General features: G+C 40.1%; 1 protein-coding gene across 1 annotated transcript; it reads left to right on the top strand.

The window, feature by feature from the left end:
• The first annotated feature begins 14,495 nt into the window (after positions 1–14,495).
• On the top strand, positions 14,496–26,656 carry slc39a7 (solute carrier family 39 member 7). Its single transcript, XM_044053238.1, has 8 exons — positions 14,496–14,659; positions 16,175–16,665; positions 17,535–17,703; positions 19,084–19,164; positions 19,250–19,372; positions 19,527–19,637; positions 23,043–23,239; positions 24,154–26,656. The coding sequence occupies exons 2-8, from the start codon at positions 16,183–16,185 to the stop codon at positions 24,406–24,408; spliced, it is 1,419 nt and encodes a 472-aa protein (XP_043909173.1). The 5' UTR covers positions 14,496–14,659; positions 16,175–16,182; the 3' UTR covers positions 24,409–26,656.

The following is a 26,656-nucleotide window of genomic DNA, read 5'->3' as shown; positions in this document are numbered from 1 at the left end:
AAGTGTCTATCATGATTTGATTTGATACTATGTCTCCCTCATGTGGTCAAAAATGGCATTACAAAATTGACCCCAATCTAAAATTGTTTTGTGTAATATATATTTTGCATTGATGAATTTACAACAAATGATTTGCAACAAATCAACTATATTTAATTTTCAAATTAAATATTTCCATCTTTGTGTGAGATGCATGTATACAATTTTTGTTTTATATGTTTAGTTATTGGATTCATTTTAAACGATGCAGGTTGAATTTATCACTTTATAGTTAAAACTTAAGTAATGTGCTTTGTAAAAAAGACACTGACATCTTTAAAAAATAGTGTTAAACTTTTTACATTTAATTAATTTACACACAAGGAAATATTTTCACTATCTCAAAAGTGAACCTGCAGATTCAACTGGGTCATAAAATTACAGCAGGGTTCAGGTGTTTTTTTTTTATTATTATTTTTATTTTTGAAGTTCAAATGCACCAGAAGCTCAAGGAAAAAACAACAATACTGATTGTCAAAGTTTATTTTTTTTTTATTTGGCAGTGTCTGCCATTGTTTCCCTACAAAACCAAAATAGGACCAAAATATCAACTGTTACACATATTACAGAAAACACGTATTATCCCTCATGTGTTTTCAGTGTGTTCCTGCACAATGGATTTAAAGTATTAGATTAAATGAGTTGCATTCATAAAAAGCTGCAATTTTTCATCAACTTTCACTCAAATGGAGAGAAAATACACAAAAATGTTACATGGATTTAAAACAAGGTCATTTTCCAACACAGAGATGTCAACATATACTTATTTTTCCCTGCATCCTCGATGATGCTTTGCCTGTTTTTGGTGTATTGCCACTTGCATGTTTGGGATCGTTATCTTTTTCATAAAACGTCCTTAACACTTGTGAAATCAAATGAACTCAAACTATGTTACTGTCCAAATATTTTTTAACCTGCACTGCATGTGCACATGCTCCTGCATGTGGGTGTGGGTGTGTGTGAGTGAGTGCTGCGTGAGGGATTAGCCTCAGTGTGTGTGTGTGTGTGTGTCCACCAGTGATTAGCCTGGTCAGTGGGCCTGTTGTGCATTCACTCAGGCCATTAGCATATTAATGCAGCCTCGCTCTTGATCTCCCTCCCTCCCGCCCTCTCCAGCTCTCTCTCTCTCCCTCACTCTTTCTCTTTCTCAATACATATTTCCCAGACACTGTCGCTTCCTGCAGCTACGATCTATAAATCTCACCAATTTAGGCCACTTCTCCGTCCTGTCTCTCTGTGAGATCTTTGCCTTCTTTTCCATCGAGCTCACCATCTCTCTCTCTCTCTCTCTCTCTCTCTCTCTCTCCTCTGCATTCAAATTCTCTGCTTTCTCTCATTTTTTCCTTTTCTGTCTCCAGGTCTGGCCCCCTGAACTTTGTCAATCACAGGAAAACACACACAGAGACAAATTCACAGGGGCAAACATGCAGAGCACAAGTATATATACACACACACACACACACACTCATTCATTCATTCTCCCTTTCTGTCACTCTCACAGTGCAAATTTAGCAAGGCCCTCTTTAGACACCAGTGCTGAAGTGTGAACCGGACACATTCAACTGTACTTAACATGGTGAGAGCTTTTCAGGCTTTTCTGCTCCACGGACACACTCTCCAAAATGGGACGCTCCCTGATCTTCAGAGCCTGGCCTGCATTAGGCTGTGCACCTGAGCAAAAAAGAAAACAAATAATGGATTGAGTGGTATTTGGATTATATTGTCACATTCAACCAGTTTACAATGTTGATTTATTTTTTCTTCCCAATGGCTGCTGTCCACTTGCCATCTCTTTTTCAAACCAGTGATGATATTAGTTATTCACCAGCATGTGACTGAGTCCAAACTGTGACTGGACTGTAAAGAAACGATTAATTTCGAAATTGACCCAAAGAGCTGAAACTGTTTTTCATTTTTCATCAAGTTTTTTTGAACAGAGAGGTCCATACATGATGAGATGAATCTGGAATTGTTTGGTGGATTAAAAAATAAAATGGAATGTCCCAAAAATGTCAAAAGGTTCTTGCAGGGTTTTAAATTTACATAAACACACACTCTCCCCTTTTCAATATCTGCCTCAATGTTTGTCTTTCAGTGTGTCTCACTCATTCACCCACAAAGCCAGTGAGTTTCACTCTCGTCCACAGAGTTCTATCCATCGCTGCTTTTCAGAGGTCAGGGGCGTGATGTCCATCCACAACTCCTGCTTTCACAAAGGCACACACAAGAATTGCGTTTGGACAATCAGCTCCGTACCTCCGTGCTTCTCTTTTGTCACAGGTACGTTCACACACTCCAAATATCACTGCCTCTACCTGCTGAATCTCTGTGTCATGAAGACGTTTGACCCCCAACGTATTCGTCAGGTCAGCACATATGGACGGACGAGAGGGAAAGTGTGGTCAGAGGAGAGGAGAGGAGAGGAATGAGCGGGAAGGCAAAGAGAAAAAGAAAAGAGAGGAGAAAGGGAAAGAAAGCTCTAACTCATGCCTGTCCTCTGTGTGGGTGACACCATGATGAACGAAGGGGTCACCACCCAGGGGCAGCACAGTCCAAAGGGAGCCAGTGATGTGACCCCCTACAATAGAAGAAGTGGGTCCCCCCCAACGGTCACACGGATCAAAGAAGACAAAAGCCTGAGATGATAACTCAGCGCAGCAGTAGAGCGCATTATTATCACACTCATGAGCAGCAACGGCAGTAAATTTAACTGAGTTGGAGGCAGGAGGAGGAGGTGGGGCAAAAAAAAAAACCTTGAACGCCCCCCCCCCAACAAAAAAAAGTAAAGCTGTGACTCGCTCTAATCTGATTTGCCGTACGCAACATTTTCTCTTTATCTGATTCGCTCCGTGAGGCGTTTTTCTCTTTCTGTGGGAGCCCGTCTGTATCCAAATGATGTGGTCTTTGGTGAGGCCTGGCCTATTCATGGGAACCCCATGTGCTGTGTGCCCACCATTGAGGTGCAGAGCAGCATGGCCACAAAGGATGGCAGGGTTTTTTTTGTTTTTTTTTTTGAGAGAGAGTTCCTTCCTTACAGTCAAAGTCTCTGTTCAGAGCAAAGTTTGCAGTTAAGTCACAGAGCCACAAAATCCATTCCCAAAAGTCCAGAACTTGAGAAAGGCCTTTACATGTTCCACTTTAAATGATTTCTGATCATGGAAATGAAAATACTTGTTTATTTCCTGAGACTCAGTGAACTGAAAAGCTTCAAACCTGAAAGTAAATGACATGAAAGCTGATAAAACAACTTCGCTTTAGTAACACGTTTTTGTAATAAAGTTTACTAAATTAATACAATTAATACAAATTAATGTTAAACGCTTGTCATCTAATTAAACTAAACACAACACAGTTGCTGATGAACAGTCCAAACCTGAAGGCCTAAACTCATCTGCCTGCAACTGCCATGAAGAACCACACAGGTTCATGAGCCACATTTCAAAAAAGACACTTCCTGTTGAAAAGTGATAAAAAGGTGTTAAAACTAAATACACACCAGTGAACATCAGAAAAGAAAGAAAAAAAACTTTAAAAAGTACATCAAAAAGACAAAATCTCAGTGTGTCCCAGCTTTTGAACCATTCAGGGCCTAAAACCTGCATCCAGATTTAGTGAAGAAGCTTAAGTTAATGTCAGCAACAGAGAATTTCATCCTCACATGTGCAGTCACAGTCGTCCTCGCCTCCCGTCCTTCCTCCCTCAGCCGTGGGTCGAGCTCTGGCTCCATTGATGTCTGACCGCACTTGTCCCACTTCTCCATCTTTCACTCTCTGTGCCTCTGCCTCCTCTGATCCCGCGTCCTTCTCCCTCTCCCTCTTCAACCCTCTCTGTCCGGACCTCCCTCCCTCCTCCTTTACATTTCCTTCACCCGTCTCTCTCTATCTCAATTTCCCCGCCCTCTCTCTCTCTCTCTTTTCTATTCCTTGTCTCTTACTCTCTCCCTCTCCTCATTTCATGCAGTGCTGGGGTTACCTAAGAGACTGGGCCTCAATGGAGAAAATCTCCTTTGGTACAATGAACTGGGCGAGAGGCAGAGAGGGGGGGGAGAGTAAAGGGGAGACAGGATAGGATGGGGGGTTCGTGTTGGACACATGAGGGGAGGCAGAAGTGAGGGGGTGAGGAAAAATAGAGGGGAAGATAGTGGGACTGTGATGAATGCAAGTTTAGACGGAGGGGATACGAAATCTCAAAAACTGAATGAGAGACTTCGCCTCAGTGGTCAGTCCTCTGACTCCACCTTCTTCTAACTTCTGAGCTGAAACTACACACACTCTCATTTTAGGCATTTCAAATAAAATCTGAAATCAAATATCAAACAAAATCTCAAAATAATACAGCGATTGATAAAGTTGTCAGGTTGTGCACAGTCTCCACTAAATTCTACAGTTCATCTCAACAACACTCTTGGTAACTGTAGAACATACTGGAACGCAGGAAGGTACCGTGCATACAGTCAACAGTGCAAACTGATAGCAATGATTGTGCAAGGAATGAGGTACTTTTGTGTCTTTGAGACACTTCTGACTGTGGATGCTTTTATATAAGAGGAATGAAATGAGAAGTGAAATCTATTTTTACTTCCTATAGTCCACTTTTCAAACCAGAAGCCTTTTTTTATGTGTGTGGGTGTGAATGCCGCTATATTCCACTTATTTTGCCGGCGTCCATGTGAGGCCTCTGCCTCGGTGGCCGCCATTTTGTTTGTTTACTTGTTTGTTTGCACTCATCGGGGAGTGTGCGAGGAGACGAGGCAAGGATCAGAGCGCTCCTTGTGTGTAAAAACTCCTTCTCTTCCTCTTCACGGTGTGAGCACCCCATTCAACACCAGTAATTACACTGTTCCCTCTGTGATCCATTCACTGTCTCCCCCTAAAAGAAGGGGGACAAAACACACACAACCTTGTTTAGAGGTTAGCTACTGATTAGCAGCAAAACTGTTGCAGTTCATTTTCCTGCTGCACCTTATTGAGCTCGTCGGTGACGCTATTCAGTTGGTCATTTGTCTCTGAGTTAGCAAACAGATCCCCTGCTGCTCAGCTCTGTGTCTTCCCAACACACACACACACACACACACACACACTCTTTTCTCATCAGAGGATGTGAGAAAACAATAGAGCTAATAAAAGACACAGAGAGATACTTACAGCACAGTGATGAAGTTAGTGCTCCTACACCCTGAGCCTTTAATATATGGACACTGTGAAATGGGATGCGTGGGTCACTTTGGGGTGTCTCTCTGTGCACTCTGCCTACAACAGAAATTCTCATCCTCATTTCTCATTGCCATGTATACACCATGTAAATGCCAGGGCCAATCTGGGATCTGCGTGTTAATGACTCTATCAGGCCCTGATACCCAGAAGCCCCTGCTGTGGGAATGAATCCAAGAGGATTTTTGTAATGGAACGTGGCACAAGAGGTGTCAGAGTTAGGTTTGGGGATGCTCTCTCTCTCTCTCTCTCTCTCTCTGTGAGACAGGGGATGGGAGGATAAGGGGGAGGGGGAGGGGGAGAAGGGGGGCCGGGCAGATTGTCCATGGTGCTCAACCCTGCAGGCGGGGCTGAATGAAGTTATTTCCAGGCCCCTGTCCATCTGTTACCGTGGCAGCAGCAGCCACCAAGGTGTTGCCATGGTGAGGTGGACACAAAAAGGCGTGGCGTGGGAACGGGTCCAGGGGTCAGGAGTGAGGGTCAGGGGGTCAAGGGTCACAGCCAGCTGGACAGCACACAAGAGGAGGCCAGGGTGAGAAAAGAAGGAGGGAAGGTTTGCTTTTCTTTCTCCTTTTTGCCTTTTCTTCTCCGGGTTTGCGTTGGGGAGGGAGAGATGGAGAAAGGGGGACATCGGCAGAGTGGACACTGGACATTAACATTGAACTGAGATGAAAAAAAACTGAGGGGAGTTTGTCCAGGGTGAAGGGGAGTGAGGAGGCTGTGAGGCTTTGGGAGGCTCCCCAGCTTTACGCCTGATACCCACTGGTGTCTCATCGCACATCGCATTTGACAGGCAATTGACTTTGGTCAAAGTACACGCAATTGCGACCATTGAGAGGATGTGAACGTGCGAGTCTGTCTGTGTGGCCACAGCCAGCACTTTAGTCTCATAAGGGGCACCCTGAGAAAACAAAGAGGCTGTGTGATGACATTTCATTCTGCTCATTTGATCAATAAATGAATCGTTAAAACAAACTGTTCTTCTATAAACTTGAAATTCTCAATCAAACGTTTTGCTTCAGCTGCTGTTTGTGCACATGTCATCTTTTATTTTAGTGGTTTGCAGTTAGACCTCAGTACGAGGTTTACATGACATTTGAAAAAACGTATAAACATAGTGTTAGGCTGAGTAAAGCTGGAATTTTATAATACATGCATGTTAGTCAGAGTGGAGTGGTATTAAAGCTTTGTTCCATTAACATCAGAACGTCACCTCGTTCCAGTTGAGGAGTCGTAAACGTATCTCGGGCTAGCCATTGTTAGCAATACCAGTCGGTAACGCTCAACGTGGTATTTTGCAAAACACAATGCGTTTAAAAATAAAACAGAACAATGTGCACGACTGATTTACTGTGAAACAAATATGACACAAGTGCAACGGATGAATCTTGAAGCAAAGTAAGAGAATGTATCCTCAAACATGATCTCGCCATCTGGACTTTTGGTCAGATTTTCCTTTTTCTTTTTTGTCTGACAGACTGAAACATCCTATAAGTAATTTATTGTGTTGGAGCCGTTGAAATATTTTGAACTTTTTGTGACAAGTTAAAGTTGCTGAAGCTTTGCTTCTTTTTTTTTGAAACCCATGTTTTTGTTCATTCTCGGAAGTTTTGGGTTTGAGAAAAGCTTTTACACAAAGAATCTGAATTGTGTCAGCTACATTCTTTAACTCTGCTCTTATGCTCAGTCCCAACTTCCGAGTTCCAATGTAAATGGAACACAACAACAGGACTACAAGAAATATTGGTAGAAATGTGACACATACGCAATAGAATTCTAAATATAAACAAATGTTAAATTTAACATTTGTTTATATTTAGAAGTTACACACTAACTTCTTCTTCTTCAGATGTTGCGACAACTGATTTTTAATGTAGGCCAATTTAAACCATGTCTGATTTTAAGAAAATGATTAAAATACAAACAATATGACCTGAACTTCCCAGATATGTCCAAAGATGTTATCAAAATTAAACAAACAAAGCTATAACGTCAGCCACAAGAGATGTTTCATTTGTGCACAAGATCATTGTGGACCATTAAACCTTTAAATATCGTCCACATTTAAAGATGTGTCGGGTGAAGCTGCATCACGGCAGCGGGAAATTGAAATGTCCACCTGCTCCATAGCAAACTGAGAAAGACGAGCCGCATCACTGGATAACACATTATGACAACATGGATAAGAAGTCGCTGACAATGCAATTACACACACACACACACACACACACACACACAGAGTAAACATGCAGGACCCCCATGCATGGGCTTTAATAGCTGCTGCTGGGATGAAGGCAGTGCAGGATTCGTGCTCCTCCTCAGGACGCAGTAATAGGATTAGGAGAAGCCTCAGGAGAACATGGCAGACCAAGTCCAACGCTCCTTTTGACACCTTTTGTCCACGAGCCCCGAGACACAGATCACTGCTATAGGATGAGGGACAAAGGCCTTTGAACATTATGTTGTAGCTACAAATATACCTCACCGGGAGAACGCTGAGCCTCGAGTTCCACAGCAGATAGAAATGGACAGACAGCGGTTTTGACAACTTAATCAGTTTTCTCTAAGAAAGAAATCAACTCGCTCTTTCCTCCTTATAAATCAATAAAAATGGCTGTGATTTAACTGTAAACCTCCATCCCAGTGCAAATAGTTTATTTATTTCTAATTTACCCAAGAAGTTTATATTAACTATCAAATCATTAAATTTAAATAAAATTTCAGCAGAAATTAAAGTCCTGTTAGCATATCTGTAGTTTCATGCATTTGTTTGACTTTCACCATTTTGGCTCATTCACCCATTCACACAAGGACAATGTATTGGTTGATTGTATGATAATGATTTCTTAATAGCAAGGTATTAATATGGTAACTCCATCTCATTCCTGCTTGATAATAATTGTATGGAAATAAGGAGGTTACATCACAATAATACAAAACGGATTTTCTAAAGTAATATCAGGTATTAGTTTCCTAACGACAGTAACTACAGGCTGTACCACAGGTAGTTACAAACATTATAAATGATGATGTTAACTTTAATAATGGTGACGTTAGATAAAAGATGGAAGTAATACAGAGGGGCATCATCTTTGTCAGTGTCAGCGCTTTATTTTGAAATCCAAAAGAAGCTGTGATTTACATTTAAATTGCTCTCGACTTGAAATTCAGGTGGTTCCAGCGATTATTGACATTCCCGGCGATGTCCTCACATCCCGTGCCATGGCGAGGTGACACAGAGATTCTCTGTCCTCCCCGCTCCTCCCAGTGCACTCTGGGAAAGTGACCAAAAGCAGTTTTATGACTGAGAGCGCACTTCCTGCCAAAAAAAGAGAGAAACAAGGTTCAAAGTGATCAGTGTCACACGCACACATGGAGCACACAGAACACAGGGAACATGTTTTTAGTTTAATTTAACAATAATATCTGGATGTGGTAACTTCTTCACACAGAAAGAGTTTCAGTCTGTATAGGTGAGGCTTCTCGTGCTGCAGACTCCACTCCTGGTGGTGCCCTTTTGCCAATTCAGCTTCGTGACCTTTGTTTGCTGGACGCTGATTGGTAGTTGGCATCATTTATGGTCGGAACTGTGACACTATCTGATCGTCTTTGAACTTCCCACTTTCTTTCTTGATAAATGAAAACTTGCACGGTCCAAGAATTTCAGCTCAATATAAATGCCTCTGGTGGTCCCTTTCAATCATGGCCCTATTTGTCGCTGTGGTATTCAAGCGACCGGACCTGCTGTGAACTCTCGGACCCTGCGAGACACACCGAGGGGTGAACGTGTCTGCCTGTCTTTTTAATTGCACAACTGTCCAACGGTTCAAACTTGGTGAACTAAGAGCACCAGTGTGTGCAGTGCTGACGCTGGGGGGCGTTTGTATGTGAAATGTGAGACATACCTGTATATCGCTAAACGAGCCGCTTCCACCACGTCTCACATGGCATGCAGGTTGTCACGGCGCCCATGGTACTACACACTTGAAGAACAAACCAGCGTGTGCAGTGTCGACTTTGAACTGTTATGAAGAATTTTGTTATTATCAGAAGAAGAAGACTTATAGTTTGAATAAGAAATGCAAGACATGTCTGTCTGATAATCGCATATCCCTCAAACAGTTAACTTGACAGGTTTCACACTTGCCAGGTGACTTACTAGAGACACCACTGTGTACAGTGTCCACTTTTGACTTTGTTTGGATAAGAAATGTAAGGGAACTGAAGCTCATAACAAACCCTTATGTGTTCTTTGATGGATAGTATAGGATTAACTTGCTACCATCTTGACATCCTGACAATGCACAACATGTTGTAACAGGGGAGCAACAGGGACCATGAAAAGTGGTGCACCATACAGAAATAATAAATAATGGCACCATGCATAAACATCAATATCAGAAGCTAAAAATATACAGCAATAAAATAAGATAAATAACACAGTATAAAACCACAGGTAAACAACTTCAAAAACGTTCAAAAACTGTACTTTATAACATTACTTTTCTGGAAACGTTTTTTTTTTCCTTCCTCCATTCCTCCATGACTTAAGGCTCCATTGATCCTTTTAAACTTTTTGCTGTTTTATCCATTTTGTTATTTCATCACATTCATATCAATAAAATTGTACATTTTTTATATTTTGGTATTGTTCTGTGAAGGGATTTTTTTCACCCAATCATCAGTCACTGTGTTTACTTCCTGTTGTTTTTATTGATTGAAATGTTCTGGTCAGACACACTTCCACTGATCAGCCACAGTATTAACCATAATAAATAGGCACCTGGTTTCAGTAATCTTATAAAGCAATGAGGCCATGAAGAAGTTTAAAAGGACACAACAGATGTTCAAAATAAACAGGACATGGAGATATAACATTCTGCTTAAACGCTTAATTGTTGTGGCTAAATGTTGGTTTAAAATGTTCATATATATATGTATATATATATACATATATATATATATATATATATATACTGTATATACATATGTATACAAGAAGTGATGGTTTAGATGGAGTGGACATGTGGTCATCATTGCCTCTCAGCTTCATGTTGCGTGTGTTACAGCTCAAGCTCATGGTGCAAGTGGCAAATTGAGAGTCTGTGGTCAGGAATGATCTCAAAGGAAAAGCTGTGGAGTCATGTCTTTTTCTCTCTCTGTGAATGCGTGTGGGAAATTTTCTTTTTCTTTTTTTAAAAAGAGGGGTGCATGTGATTATTGGACAAGGGCCGGACAGGGGCCAGGAAGGGCCGCCTGCAGACGGACGCACAGAAAAGGGACATTTACCTTGAACTCCAATCTTTCCGTCTTTGGGGCGGGGTCAGGTATTGTCGCTGGGCCTGACAAGGTCAGGAGGGGACAAGAGAGGGAGAGAGTTGGGGGAGACGGGTGAGGAACAGGGACAGAGGCCACCCCCAGGGTCGTGGGGCGCTACCCCTGTGGGGGGCCAGAGAATGTGAGGGCAGCAGGGGGAGGGAGGGAAAGTATTGGCAGATTTTCTTGGGGTGCAGATGCTCAATATGCAGATGTCTAATCGAATTGTGCAACGATGAATTGGTTCCCCCTCCTGATTTGCATCAGGACAATCCCTGGCAGTGGCTCAGGGGTCAGCGCAGTTCCCCTGGACAAAATGAGCAGCCGGCTGCAGACGCCTCAGAAAACGTGTGAACTTGAAGTAGACTTTACTCAATGACAAGGATATTGATTGATTCGAATGTGTGTCTGTCTGTCTGGGAGTGTGTCTGACATCTGTCTTTCCCATGAAGACATTCTGTGGAATGGAGGGAAAAACATTTGTTGTTTTTGGTGTTTGGAGTGAAGGTTAGTCCTTAAGCGAAAGAAAAAAACAAACAAAACACACGCAATATAACTATCTCCAGTCGGTTTGAAACTTTGACACCAACTCAAACACAGGACAGAGCTCAGAAAATAAAATTAGCTTCATAAAGCTAACACATTCTGACCTGATCAAACTCAGAAACTTCATTTTTGTATTCAGTTTAACTAAAAGGATAGTTCAGGTTTTATAGCTCACTGAAAACATGGCTGCCAGCAGGAACATGAGGAAAAGCACAATATAATCTACACTTACTTGACATTATTCAGATGTGCTATTTTGTGACTTCATTGTTTTGAAATCCTTCATTCAGATTTACCTCAGTGACACAAACTGAGAAACTGACCACGTGAGGCAGCTCCCGTGTTCCCATGAGCTAAAATCACTGATTATCTGTATGCACTTTGCACTTTGGTGTTGGAGAATGAGTGGTTACAAACTTTCCTGTTGTAAAAGTCTGTCTAACAGTGAGATAAAGACATAAACATGTTCTGGAGATAGATTTTTATTAGATAAGACTTATGTTAAAGTTTTTTTTCATATCTGTTTCTCCTTGTGTTCCTGCTGGCAGCCATGTTTTCAGTGTCTTATGCTGGTTCAAAGTGAAGGTGGCGCACACACAGTCACAAACATAAAATATTAACTAACTCTTCAAGTCATACACTTTGTAAACAACAGTAGTATATTTCATGTAATCTACAGATCAAAATCCACTCATCCATGTCATTTTTTTGTTTGTTTTTTCAGCAATACACAAACTCCTATACTGTTCCTCCAGCCCAAATCATCAGCAGACACAGAAAAAGACGGTCCATAGACAGATAAATGTAAAGCAAGTGTAAATGCAAGTGCAAGCTTCTATCTTAAGTAATTGAAATGAGTCAACAGTGGCACAAGCACCAGGGCCACTACCAGAGGGGGCCGTGAAGTTCCCCACAAATGCATCACATTTAGACAATCAGTGCTTTCGATCAAATGTAGTAAAATCCCAAATCATAGCTCACCACCTGCAACACAGGAAATACCCACACACATCACCTCATATAACGCCTTTAAGGGTGCTTAAAGGCCTTAAAAATATCAAAAGTTCCCAAAACAAACACATTATTTCACAAACAAATAGAATTTATGATGGAGTGGCTCATTGTTTAAGACCCTACTCAAGACATCATGGTCGCAAGTTCGATTCCACCCCTGGCTGATTGTACTCAATTCCATTGTAAGTCGCTTTGGATAAAAGCGTCTGCTAAATGACATGTAATGTAATGTAATGAAAGCAGATATGAAATATATATGTTTTGATGAAAATGATTTCCCATCCGTATGTATTATTCTGTATCTGTGGGATAAACTAGATATCACATTTTTTAATTCTGATGTCCTTAAAAAAAAAAAATCATTTACTTTTGGTTTAAAATGTAATTTATTTCAGATCTATCAGCACACAATAGAGTGAGAGACTGTGAAACTGCTCAGCCATGCACTTTTGTTGCCCCCTGGTGGTAAGTAATGAAAATGCATGCACTCGGTTCAACATACAGTATAAAGAATATGTGTTCCCTCCTGCTCACATGTATAACAACTCAAAAAATGGGAAATCGTCATTATCAATCTCCTCTGCGATAAATCAGATCCGACAAAACAAACATTTTCATCCTTTTGTTTCCATAACAACGAGATTCTCTGTGGCCTTTCAGCACCAGGTGGGTAGTTAGGTTGATATAAAAGGTAATATATGAAAAAGGTCACATCCATCAAATGTGAATCTGTGAATATCTTTCCTAATTTACTTAAGGAAATGGCAGTCTAAATGATAAGAATACATTCAGAATCTAATCAAAGGGTTTAATGCAGTTTCAAAGTCAGATTTTTGCTCACCAGAGGGGAATTTCGCTCCAAAACTAAAAGTACTTCACTGTGTTTCTAGAAGTTGCACAAGGTGTACTGCAAATGCTAAGTGCACAAACTGGAGGGGCATGGGTGAAAAATATAAAACCGAAAATGAAAAAAATATTATTTTTACAACAGTGAAGACTGTTAACAGTATAATGCAACTGTTTTGTTTAACTTAATAATAATTACACAGTTATAATATAACAAAGTAAATAGTCCTTAAGAAATTACCATTAGGTTAAATGAGCATGTATATATATATCTCTATATACAGTATATATGTAGTATATATATTCAATCTCATTATAGTCTATCCTCCTGTATGTTTTATATATCATACAGTTTTATACTCATTTTTCTAACTGCTTCAGTACATGTTAAGCCCTGTATTAAAAATGAAGAAAGTTAAAGAAATTGTGCTAAAGAACACATCCTGTGCTTCGGGGGATATGAGAGACAGAAAATATATCTAAATAACCTTTATTTTGGTTGTTTTGGGGTTAATTATCTCCTGAACTTGCTGTTTATCAGACTCTATTTAACATCTGTAAACTTTGAATGAGGTCATACAGTGTACATACAGTATCTTCTTGACCTTTTTTTTATATGAGTTTATGAATTTATCAAAGCAGTGTTCCATATTTAAATGCTCATTTGGGTATTCTTATACCTCTCACTTCTGCAATAATAATAATAAAAACTTTTTAAAAAGACCATCTTCTCATGCTTTTTTTCCCCACTCTTTTTCAAACCAACACTTTGAAGACCGAAGATGAGAGTCTCCTCAACAAAGTCAATGTTCGGCCCCTGAAGTAAGAGGCACCCACACCCACATGATGCAAAGAAATGTGTCTGTAAATAAAAAAAAACATAGAGCAATAACTCATTATAACATTGATATTAAGTGGTGGGCTGCATGGAATTGATTGAAGGGCTACATGTGTTTGACACCCCTGATCAAGAACTATAAAACATAAGCAATGGCACATCCTGCTACAAGACAGTAGAGATTAGAGAGACAGATCACACGTGTAGTTCAACAAATGTTTATTTAAATGAAGAAAAGTCAACACTAGTTTTTGTTTTGTTTTTACTGGTCTAACAAAATACAACTTGTTTTGAAGCTGTTCTTTGGACTGTAAGCTGAAACATTGTTCATTTAATTATTTCTTATTTTATTCTTATTTTTTGATTCATTATTATTTGCACACCGGGGCAAAGACAAATTGATCCGCATCCTGTTACCCAGCAGGATATATGCTGAGCTGTCTGTCCTTTAGCGCCAACGGAGATATCTCGCGATATTTGCCTTATGACAAAATCAAGTTTTGCATTCTCAGTCAGTGGGTTTTTTTTTTAAACATGTACAATATGTTCGCCTGACTTTGTGCCTGACAATGTTCGTGGAAACTCAAATGTGTATGTGTGTATAAATGTGTGTTTTTTGTCAAAATTAAGGAGACGAGAGAGCGCAGGAGAAGGTGCGATTTTGAATGACACGCGCTCTCGCGAGATCTCCATCTGAGTAAGTTTCCTTGAGTAAATGCCACGTATTATTCACAGCTACGCATAGCATCAGCGGAGTTTGGGCAGACTTTATCACTTTAGTCGACATATCTCAGGCCGGACAGTCAGATTAACCTGCGGCCCCACAGATAACGACACCCGCCACACTCCGGTAAGATTGTCTGTTTGTTTTCATTGTGCTTGTGACGTGGTTACAGCTACAGCAATGCGTTAGCAGGCTTGTGTTGCAGCCAGCTAGCCTAACAGCCAGGATGCATCCACAACCTCTAGAAGAAGGTTTAACAGCATCTACTGTGTTGGATTTAGGATTAAAAATTGATTCTTCACCAGAGATTACAGGCTTTTTCTCCTCCCATCCAACAAATTATCACAAGATGAAGCTAAATCAAAGTCAGGTGGCTAATCGCTCCTTAGCTATTTATCCAGGCTGTGTTTATGTTGCTGCGACTGAGCATAAACTTTCATGTACATAATACAATATACATACACAGACTGAAAGTGGTTCAATATAAGGGCTTCAGTATTGTACTGATCAGGTAACGTCACACACAAACAAATGTTAGATGTTAGAATTCAGGATCAGGTCAACAATTAATCGATTATTAATCATTTATGAAATGAATCGGCAACTATTGCGATTATCGAGCTATCGGCTCATTCATCCTTCAGCTTGTTATTACATGGACATCTTTAATGTGATTCATTTTAATTCATTTTCTGACATTTTATGGATCAAACAGTTAATCGGGAAGATTATGGACGGATTTATCAATAAAGAAAATAATAGTCAGTAGCAGTCATATGCAGGATACAGAAAGTTTAATGCACTTATCAGAAAACATTTTACATTCTTAGTCTGTCTCTTTACTAATCCATTCAATAACAATGCAATCAATAATTCATTAACAAGTGATTCTATTGTTCAGTAACATATAATCTTAAACCTTTTTATCTTCTCCTGCCAGCGTTTCATTCATAATGAAGTGCTTCTCACCAGTTAACATGAGCCATGAGACAGATGGTGCAAATACATCTCTATGTACTTTTAACCATTTAAAATATATATGAATATGGAACATGGGTGTTTCATGGTCACAGTCCTGTTGCATCAGCAGTTACTAAGCAACCAGAACCTGGGAGCTGCTGAGGTGACCAGCCTCACTTCATGTGTCTCTGTTTGACCAACAGAATTTTTCCAGTGTAGAAAAGCAGAGGCATCTTCACCCAGACACATGAAGTGAGAGTGAGTTAGATTGAAACTGAAAGAGTTATTTCATTTTAAAGTGCATGTTAAGCCTATGTTCAGGTTCTCCTCATCACATGTTAGAAAATAGTGGCTGAGAACGTCTAAAGAAAAGAAAAAACAGGGGACCAAAGAATTATAGAGTGAATAATATAAACAGTTTCTCTTCAGTCTTTGATTCAGGATTTTTTAGACATGTCTTAAATTATGACTCAGTGGAATCATAATTTTCATAAGGCCTCTTTGAACACTCTAAAGATATAGAAACCCTCACAAGCTTTTTAAATCATTAAAGTCTGGCAAGTTGTTTAGTAACACATTTTCCTGTGAGATTGACAGTCACAAGTGATATAATTTTTCTTGAATAATCGGCAAGCCTGTGCGCTTAATTTATTGTTCCTTCATTGCTTTTCTCTGTTGAAGGGGATACTATGGGCTGTGTACGTCTGCTGGTACTGACACTGGCCACATCTGCAGTACTGCTGTTCGCCTCACATTCAACCTTCGCTCACAGCCATTCCCATGATCACCACGGCCACGATCACCACAGTCACGATCACCACGGAGAGCATGATCACCACGAACATTCACATGGCCATCAGGTGAAGATGTTCCATGGAGCGAGCAAGTGGAGTGCCGAGGCCAACATCCATGCACATGAAGAGGAGCACCATGACCACGGACACGGCCACGACCATGACCACGGCCATGACCACGGCCACGGACACGGCCATGACCACGGCCACGGACACGGCCATGACCACGGCCACGGACACGGCCATGACCACGGCCACGGCCATGACCATGGACATGACCATGGACACGCTCATGTACACAAGGAGGAGCGTGTGCACTCGCATGGAGAGGAGAGCGTGAAGAGAGAGAAGAGGGACATGGTGGAGCTCTGGACACAGGTATGTTAACAGTCTGATTAATGGATTACCGCTTTGAAAACCTATATTTACATACAGTGTTTTGTCCTTTTTGTGCCGGTCAGCAGTGAGAATAAATCTATATTTTACTAAATTTTGATCAAATTCAGTTTACTGGAGGTGAATCTGTTTAAAATTCAACACTATTTCAGAGATGAAAAGTATTCTGGCATGTTCTCAGAAGAAAAATGTCAACTTAGTATGAACCGAAAGTGTTGCCTTTAGATTTAATCACTGCAGTGGACACACACACAGTGGTGTGATGAATGATGGTAACATGAAAGGAAGTTAATTTACTGAAGAAATTGACAGTGGTGAAAAGAATGTATGTTTTTTCTTTAGTTGGACAAATATTGTGATGTATTGTTACGTTTATCTTGCAAATGATTGATTATTGTTTTATTTCGATATTATTAGTACCCGCTGAGATCAAACACCAAAGCAGGAATTAATAATATTCACTGGGTGTCTTTTTTGTCTTTGTGTTGTTTTTTGTTGTCATTTTTGTTCTTTGTCTTTTTCATTCTCCTTCTTTCCATTTCTTTTGTCTTTTTTGTCATCATTGCTCCCCATCGCCTTTTTCCTCTATTGTTTTCTTCATAGCATTTTTTATGCAGTTTTCGTTCTTTTCAATATTTTCTTTCTTGCTTTTCATCATCTTCTTCTTCCTTCTCTTCTTCCAGAATATTGCTGTGGAAGTGGTTTCGGCAGCTTTTTAAACCCCCACAAATTATGCTTAAAGATGTGGGGCTTGATAGGGAACGGGGTGTGTTATGGCTTTTTTTTTTTTTAAAGTATTATGGCAAAGAAAATGTGAGAAAGTTCCCATAGGAATTGTTGTTTTTCCGCAGGCTATCGGAGCAACTCTGCTGATCAGCGCGGCTCCTTTCCTCATCCTCTTTCTGATCCCAGTCCAGTCCAACAGTGACCAGCACCAGAACCTGCTCAAGGTGCTGCTCAGCTTTGCCTCTGGTGGACTGTTGGGTGATGCCTTCCTCCATCTCATTCCTCACGCTCTGGGTTCGTACAAGTCTGTGACTGTGTGGCTTATTTATAGGGTTGACGTGTGTGCCTGTATTGAGTGAGTGAGTGGTCAGGCGAGACAGGGAGCGGTGCAGTTGTGTGTGCGTGTTTATGTAACTACATACATTCTTGGTCCTCTAACACTTGTTTGTTGTTCTGCTAAGCACTAGTTGTCATGTGACATGGACAATGAACTAAATGGGTTTTAATGTGGACATATTATACCCTATTTCCCCCATTAAAATAGTCCCCTGGTGTCCTAATGAACATGTCAGTGACATGCTTTGGTCAAAATACCATAAGGATGAAGCATCATAGCAGTTCAATAACCCTGCTAAACCCCGGTCATGGAGGACGTACTGAACAAATATTTTTAATTGGGACGTGTCAGAATGGTCAGTTATGAGCTCTATGTGACCTTCTCTTAACAATGTTTGTGTTTGTACGTCGGTGAAATACGGTCGCTGACTAAATACGGCGACCGCTGGCCGCAGTCTGATGCGAAGTGGTGCGAACACACGTTTGCTGACTTTATCCGGCACATTAGCTTCATATATAAAATCCTCTGTAAAACACTGTGCTCCACTGTGCAGCCACGAACAGCACACTTCCCTCCGCGTTGAGATAATACTGCTCTTCCTCCCTCGCCTGCACTCTCGCAGGGACAAGGTGGAGCTAAGGTGGAGCTCTCAAAGTAAACTTACTGGTGGGGCGGTAACATTCGCGGTGAAATGCGCATGCTGCCGTCATAAGTGACTAAGACGACGAAGACACAGAAAAAAAAACAGAAAAAAAAACAACAACGTATACATTGCACTTATGACTAGCACTTTATAGCTTGGTTTACTTGAAGCTCTTACTTACTTCTAGCTCTTATTTGTACCCAAATGTTTAAATGCACTTATTGTAAGGATAAAAGCGTCTGCTAAATGACATGTAATGTAATGTAATGCAGGGAATTCAACATCGAGTGTTTTATCGCCCATACTTACACTAAGCGGGACCACGAAAACATGACTGAGTATTATTTTTCCACACTTTGGCGACTGGTAGGGCCTCCAGAGTCCCAAATATAAGTATTGAAATGGTTAAAAAGTTGATTTTGCATAATATGTCCCCTTTAAATCATGGCTATGTCATGAGCAGCAGCAACCACGTCCATCCGTTGTTTATCAGTTACATAAACAGCGTTACCTCGTCACTGTTGATGAAGACCAAGCAGAGGCAGAATAATAACAAAATAAAACTAAATGAGCACACAGCAGCTTAAACAAATGTAAATGTTTGTAATGTATTTAAAACACAGCATCAATCACTCATTTTGTTTTAATTACACAATCATTTTGACTTTTATCTCTTCTTCTTCTTCTGTCACAGAGCCTCACTCTCATCATGGAGAAGATGATCACGGACACTCGCATGTAGTTGAAGAGTCACATGACCATGGCCACTCCCACGGTGTGCAGTAACTTTCTTTACTAGTAGTGTCACAGTAGTGTCAGTTGGTTACTAACCAGTCTTTTTTTTTTTTCTTCCTGCACAGGAGCTGCCCACGGTCACATGATGTCAGTGGGTTTGTGGGTTCTCGGTGGAATCATCGCGTTCCTTGTCGTAGAGAAATTTGTGCGTCTGCTGAAGGGAGGACATTCTCACAGTCACTCACATGGTACAACAAAACACGTTGACAGAAAATGTATATATATTTTAGTTTAGTTTTGCAGCAGAAAAAGATTTCAGGTTAAAAAAAAAAAGTAGTCTAGACTGTGTAGTTTCTGTAATCTGAGGTCGGTTTGATCTTCAATTGTGTGGAACATTTTCAGCTGCTCCCAAAGAGAAGGACAGTGATGGAGAAGAAGAGAAGAAGAAGAAGAAAGAGGAGAAAGGAGGCAAAGACAAGAAAGTCCCAAAGAAAGAGGAGATAAAGAGCACAGGTGAGCAACACATTCATTTGTATAGACCTGTCTGACAGGAAACAGAAGATCAATATTGCCCTCTGCTGGTCCTTTCCTGAACTGCGGTGTGGTGAAGTAAAGTGCGCCACTTAAAGGGGAGATAATATGCAAAATCAACTTTTTAACCATTTCAATACTTATATTTGGGACTCTGGAGGCCCTACCAGTCGCTAAAGTGTGGAAAAAGAATACTCAGTCATGTTTTCATGGTCTCCCTTAGTGTAAGTATAGGCAATAAAACACTCCATGTTGAATTCCCTGCATTACATTACATTACATGTCATTTAGCAGACGCTTTTATCCTTACAATAAGTGCATTTAAACATTTGGGTACAAATAAGAGCTAGAAGTAAGTAAGAGCTTCAAGTAAACCAAACTATAAAGTGCTAGTCATAAGTGCAATGTATACGTTGTTGTTTTTTTTTCTGTTTTTTTTTCTGTGTCTTCGTCGTCTTAGTCACTTATGACGGCAGCATGCGCATTTCACCGCGAATGTTACCGCCCCACCAGTAAGTTTACTTCGAGAGCTCCACCTTAGCTCCACCTTGTCCCTGAGAGAGTGCAGGCGAGGGAGGAAGAGCGGTATTATGTCAACGCGGAGGGACAATTGTGCTGTTGGTGGCTGCACAGTGGAGCACAGTGTTTTACAGAGGATTTTATATTTGAAGCTAATGTGCCGGATAAAGTCAGCAAACGTGTGTTCGCACCACTTCACATCAGACTGCGGCCAGCGGTCGCCGTATTTAGTCAGCGAACGTATTTCACCGACGTACAAACACACACATTGTTAAGAAAAGGTCACATAGAGCTCATAACTCATCCTTATGGTATTTTGACCAAAGCATGTCACTGACATGTTCATTAGTCTACTCTACTGAGGATGGATTCAAATGATTATTTCTTAAATTTGAGTACTTGCAGATACTGAGTACTTTTATGTAATTTAATTTCTATGTGGTAAGCCTCATTTGGAATGGAACACAACATTTTTAGGTGAGCAAAATTGTAGGAACAGATTAGACTTATTAGATTTAAATGAATAATACGGGATATTGAGCGGAAAATCCTGGGCTGTGTTCGTTCTTTAGATGTTTCATCAGATGATTGAAGGAGCTGCTTTTAGTTGAGCAAATTACAGGTCACAGTCTGCTCTTATCTTTAAGTATTTCCAGACTTAAAGATACATTAAGAGGTATCTGGTGCAGGAGTATCGGAGTAGTTTTACAAATGCAAATACTAGATCATGAGGGCCGCATTTGACCCTATGCTGGTATCTGTATAGGTGCATCCCTAATTACTATTATTACTACTGTAGCTGCTGCTCATCAATTAGTCGGGCATTGATAGAAGGGTTGGAAAACAGCTACAACCTACTAAGCAAAGATTTTTAGCTGCTGAACAATTCATTCTACACATTTTAAGTGTATAATAAGAATACGTTCACTACCTTATCTAAGTTTGTGTCACTTTGTCCAAAGTCCATAGAGAAAATCAGTGTTTTAAGCTCATGGTGATGAAGGAGCTACTGATTCCCTGGTGCCTTGTCTAGTAAGTTTGTGTCACTTATGTTGATCCTAATAATTGATTTCAAACACTAAAGTCACAACATTTCACATTTGATCTTCCCGATGGAGGCAGGTGTATCAAACCCTGTAGTGCTGTGAAGTGAATAATGACATAAGGATGGTAATTGTCAGGAATCTGAATGCACTGGTTTGTTCTGGTTCAACTGAAATGTGTTAATTATACGTTAATCAACACACACGTGAATGTGGATGATTGTGGTCTTGGCCCGAGTCATGGTTTCAGTTGTGTCATTTTGTTGTTGTTTCTTCCTGTTGTTACAAAGTCATTTTGGCTTCACCAGCGGCCTCATTATTATATGATAGTTAATGACTGCTGTTACTAAACTGTCTGACCCACTTTGAGACGGTGTCCTAGATAAAGACTTACCGTAAACACTGTGTTTCCACACAAGATCTACAGGTCAGACTGAAAAATGATCTTTCATTTTCAGTTCTGACTCTTCTTCATCAGAAGAACAGCCTCTTGCTCACAGTCAAGATCAGCTGACTCCACTGCAGCTCTTCAACAACTGTTAATAAGCTGGCCTATAATGCCACGTTTACCGCATTTTGTTTCACAAAAAATGAATAAATCCAAATTTAATTGCCACTGCACTCACGTTATTATTATTATCATTTATTTTAGCGCCATTTTATTTCAAACCTTTATTTTCTATTGTGCCAAACAAGTTTGCCAGTTCTTTTTCATTCGTTTGACATTTTGTCTTTTTTAGCATCTTCTTGGGCTGCAACTCGTTTGATGATCAACTCAAGCTTTGTGTGTGTTTTTTTTTTTTTTAATTCTTAAAACAAGCTCTCTGATTTTTCAGCTGCCACTGTGAAACAATTAATTGAACCATTAAACAATTATTTAATTGTTCATGAATTACTAAACTAATAGTTTAACTATTTTGGTAATTGATTTATTGGTTTTACTTATTTGAAATGAGTTCTCTTTATTCAGCTTCCATATTATCCACATAACAGAGAAATTATTAAAACTGAATTGCTTTGGTTTGTGGACAAAAACAAGACATTTACAGGTTTGAGAAACACTGACTGACATTTTCAAACATTTTATGAAAATAATAATTAGAGATTCACTTACATTGACCTGATCTGTTTTTATTATACTACTCTTTATGATGTTATTCTGTATTGTTTGATTATCTTTAAAGGACTTTGAGCCCAAGTTAAAAAAAAAGAAAAAAAGAGACGTACAATTAAGCAGTCTCTCACTAAAGGTGGCGCTGTTGTACTGAGTATCAGTGCAGCTTTGATGTGGTTGCAGAAATTAAGCTGACAGTAAGAACAAATGGTAATTTGTGTCATTATTTCTTTACTGACTTTGATTCATGCATGTTTATATCTATATATGTTGTGTAACCAGAGGAAGAGGCATGTGTAGAGAATCTCTTTGGTCTGTGTGAGTCAACCGTTCACTGATCCGTCATTAAATGGTCTCCCGTTGTCTTTTACATCAGCAAGATCAAACACACTTGAGGCTTTTTTTTTTTTTATTGATTAACTATGCTGTTTGTGCGAGTTTATATAAAATCACCCTGTTCCTTCTTTTCAGACGAATGTTCACTAAAATGTTATTTCCAGAAAAATGTCCATCTTTTCAGTGTAGCATTAAACTGGCGAGTCTGACACTTGGTGTAATTAATGATTTATTATGAAAACAGAAAAGGGGAGAAAACCATGAAAGAACGACACAGCAAAAATATAACATAAGCCAGTCACAACAGAGGGTGGGGTGGGGGTGTGATTATTATTATATTATCATCGTCGTGTCTTTTTCTCTGTTCTCATGCAGACATTAAGGTGTCGGGTTATTTGAACCTGGCCGCGGACTTCACACACAATTTTACCGACGGCCTGGCGATCGGAGCCTCGTTCCTGGTCGGCCCTGCAGTGGGCGCCATCACCACTCTCACCATCCTACTGCACGAGGTCCCGCACGAGATCGGAGACTTTGCCATCCTGGTCCAGTCGGGCTGCACCAAACGACGGGTAGGTGACGTCTGCAGCTGTGGTTTGAAAAGCCTCGCACGTGGGTGACATCAAGTTCAGTCTCTAGTGTTTAAAGTAAATCACGGGGCTGTAGAAATCCTGCCACTGCCTACTAGTGGATTGGCGGTGCAACTGCAGAGTGCAGGGTACGCTCGCAGGCTTGACAGGCATAACAGTGTAAAGAATAGTTTTTATTGAAGACCAATTATGAATTTGACATTTCACATCTGAGCGTGCATACAGAATGAGGTGGGAAAATGAATAGCAAATAAATTAAATTAAAGGTGCGGAAGATTTAGTGACACACCTACTGGTCTCCTTTTCCCCAAAGCCTATCGGGGAACTATGGCATTCCACGCATACCAGAAAGGATGCCATTCTTTTTAATCTGTGTCCCTTCAAAATGTAAAAGGGCTTGAACTCATTTATCAGTTCAGCCAGAATCACGGTGGCACAAGGTGGCTGCCAATATGAAACAATTAAAAGAACAATTCAACAGTTATTTAATTGTCCATCCGTTACTGAACTAATTGCCAACTCTTTTGATAATTGATTAATTGGTTTTAGCGTTTTGTTCATTTTTAAAATGAGTTCTCTTTTTTTTTCTATTTTCCGGTTTCTTTGCTCCAGATAACAAATAATTCATTAAAACTGAATATGAAAAAAATGAATTTTGGTTTGTGGACAAAACATGACGTTTGAGAACATCATCATTTCCAGGTTTGACAAACACTGATCAATATTGTTCAACATTTTATGACATTTTACGGACCAAACAACAAATTGATTCATCAAGAAAATGATTGATCGCTTAATCAATTATGTAAATAATACTTAATTATGTAAATAATTGAGTAAAGAATAAAAAATAAAGAATGTGTTGAAGTCATAGTCTCCTCCCTCTTTCCCATCAGGCCATGTGTCTTCAGCTGCTGACCGCTCTGGGAGCTCTAGCCGGCACAGCTTGCTCCCTGTTGGCTGAAGGCGTGGGAGCCGCGGCAACCGCCTGGATCCTGCCGTTCACCGCCGGCGGCTTTGTGTACATCGCCACAGTGAGCGTACTCCCGGAGCTGCTGGCTGGCCGCTCCAGTTTCGGCCAGTCCCTGTTAGAGATTCTGGCCCTGCTGTTTGGAGTCGGCATGATGGTGCTGATTGCAGAGTACGAGTGAGACGCAGCAGAGACGGCGGAAAACTACGCACACAGCGAGACAGGAAGCGATGGCGCAGAGGGACAGAGAGGGAGAAGGTCAAAAATGTTTCAGGAGGTGGTTTTATGTAAAATTCAAGTGGATTAATTTTGTCAGGGGAGTGGTTTTTTTTTTATTTTCTTTGCATTGTATTTTGGGAATGAACATCACCCATTGAAGGCCATTGGATGGTTTTTGTTGTCTTGTGTTTTTTTTTTTAGCAGTTCACAGTCACATCCCTGATGAGGAAAAGAGCCTGAGAGCTGGAAAGAAAACAAAGGAGGAAAGACGGGTTTTTTTCAGGTACTGTTAGTGATGTGATGTCTGAGTGACAGAAGCTGAAGTTTCTGTCCAACAGCCCCGAAATTCACTCGCCACTTTGACTTTGTCACCACATAAATGAGCTGCACCTTGATTGTAGTTTTAACTGACACTTATTTCCCTCCAATAAACGCAAGATAAATATTCTGCTCTTTAACGTGATGTCTCTTAACAGTGGCTCAGTGGATAAAATTTGGTTTGCTTTGTGAACCACTTGCTCCCCTGCATCAGATGCTATTGACAAAAACAACGATTTTAGCTCACTGCCTCCGTCACTAAGTTAAGTTTAGTCATTTTGTAATGTTGAGTGTTTGAAATCCTTTGTTTTGGTTTACTTTAATAAAATAAACTGATGAGGCAGCAGTTGATGAACAAACTCCTGTGACCTCTGAACTACAATCAGAAGTTTTTGTCAATGAAGTCTGTGTGGGTGGAGTGACTGGTTAAAGTGACACGAAATTCAGTTCCCTGTTGGAAAAGGCTGATAAACAGTGCGCCACATCGCTAAGCTCATCGTTGAGAGATATTTGATTTGCTGATTGTTGTATTAAACTGGGTTTCGCTGGTTGCAGACTATCCCTTTAAGTCCAACATTTCAGAGTTGTTCTGGCGAAACAGCTGTTACTGTTTCACAGCGTCCTGCTCACTGCTGTTAATGTTTAATGTCTGTCGATATTTCTACACCCCACCCAAAAAAAAAAAGAATAAAAGTGAATGTGTTCACACTCGAAATCAAATTCTCAAAATTCGATTCTTGTTTGAAAGAAAAACACATGTCGAACTTTGCAACATTCCTAAACAACATTCAGCATTTTTCTTCAGATTGGTCATTAATCTATATATGCTGAATTTGATTGTAGTGGGATTTTGAAAATGACTTTCCAATGAACATGACTAACTGTTTTGTTATTTACTAACATACCTGCCCTCAATACTGAACAATAGGTGACTTACACAGCTCCTGTGAAATATGCAAATATTAGAGCCGCGTATCACACCCATGTGTTGACACAACACGATATGAACAAACATGTGGTTTCATCTGCAGTCTGCGTTAAAAAGTGCCAAGATTTTTTTTAGAGCGTGCATGTTAGACTTTTTAACAGGATACAATTAGATCTTAAAGCACACTTTTAAATTCTCTTTTTTTAATCATCACACTTTAGAGGCCTGATTATCCAATATAAAATCACTACATTAATGAAAAAGAAAAACAAAACAAAACTGAAGTCTACGTTTGTTAAGTTGATTTTTTCAGAGAGAGAAAAAACATTAGTGGCTGCTTTACTGAGGACTAAAGTGAAGACAGAAAGACTGGCGAACATGCAGCAACTGAAGGCTAAAGGCAGGTTGTTAAATTAATTGTGGTGGTTTCAAAAAGACAAAGTAAGGTGTATATATAAATTCCTAATTGTCTCATGTGAGGTTCACTCTTTACTCTTTTATTCCTCTATTCTCATCTTCCTTTTTTAAAGACAACGGCAACACGTTAGTTAGTGATACATAAACCACTGTAACCACTGAGAAATGTTCGGGTGTGAATGAAGATTAAAGTTGGTGTCTCGGTGGGATTAAAACCATTGACGTCACGAGTTATGACTGACTTTAAATGAACCTTTGAATGTTTATGTTCCTATCAGTGAAAGCAGAGGGGGAAATGGATCATTAAGTTTAAACTATAATCTGTAAAAGTAAAGTGCTATATGTTCTTTCTTCTTCTGAATGTTGACACAGAACAGTGTGTGCTGTTACAGATCAAGACAAAAGAAAAGCTGAAGGAATTCATGAAGTCACAGCTGTGAAGAGCAGGTGTGTCACGGAAAAAAAAAACATCCGTCCTCCTCCCTTACCTGGAATTATATTAATCCAATGGTTTGGAAACACATCTAATAAAAGAAAAAGAAACAAA

This window comes from Solea senegalensis, linkage group LG20, assembly GCF_019176455.1.
Source record: "Solea senegalensis isolate Sse05_10M linkage group LG20, IFAPA_SoseM_1, whole genome shotgun sequence".
NCBI lineage: Eukaryota > Metazoa > Chordata > Actinopteri > Pleuronectiformes > Soleidae > Solea > Solea senegalensis.
This window is presented reverse-complemented; position numbering and strand designations above follow the sequence as displayed.

Bases quoted from the DNA above. Each gene is read 5' to 3' on its own strand.
- slc39a7 (XM_044053238.1), top strand. From the start codon at position 16,183: ATGGGCTGTGTACGTCTGCTGGTACTGACACTGGCCACATCTGCAGTA. The intron at 19,165-19,249 runs GTGTGCAGTAAC...CTTCCTGCACAG, and splicing joins TGACCATGGCCACTCCCACG to GAGCTGCCCACGGTCACATG. The intron at 19,373-19,526 runs GTACAACAAAAC...GAACATTTTCAG, and splicing joins TTCTCACAGTCACTCACATG to CTGCTCCCAAAGAGAAGGAC.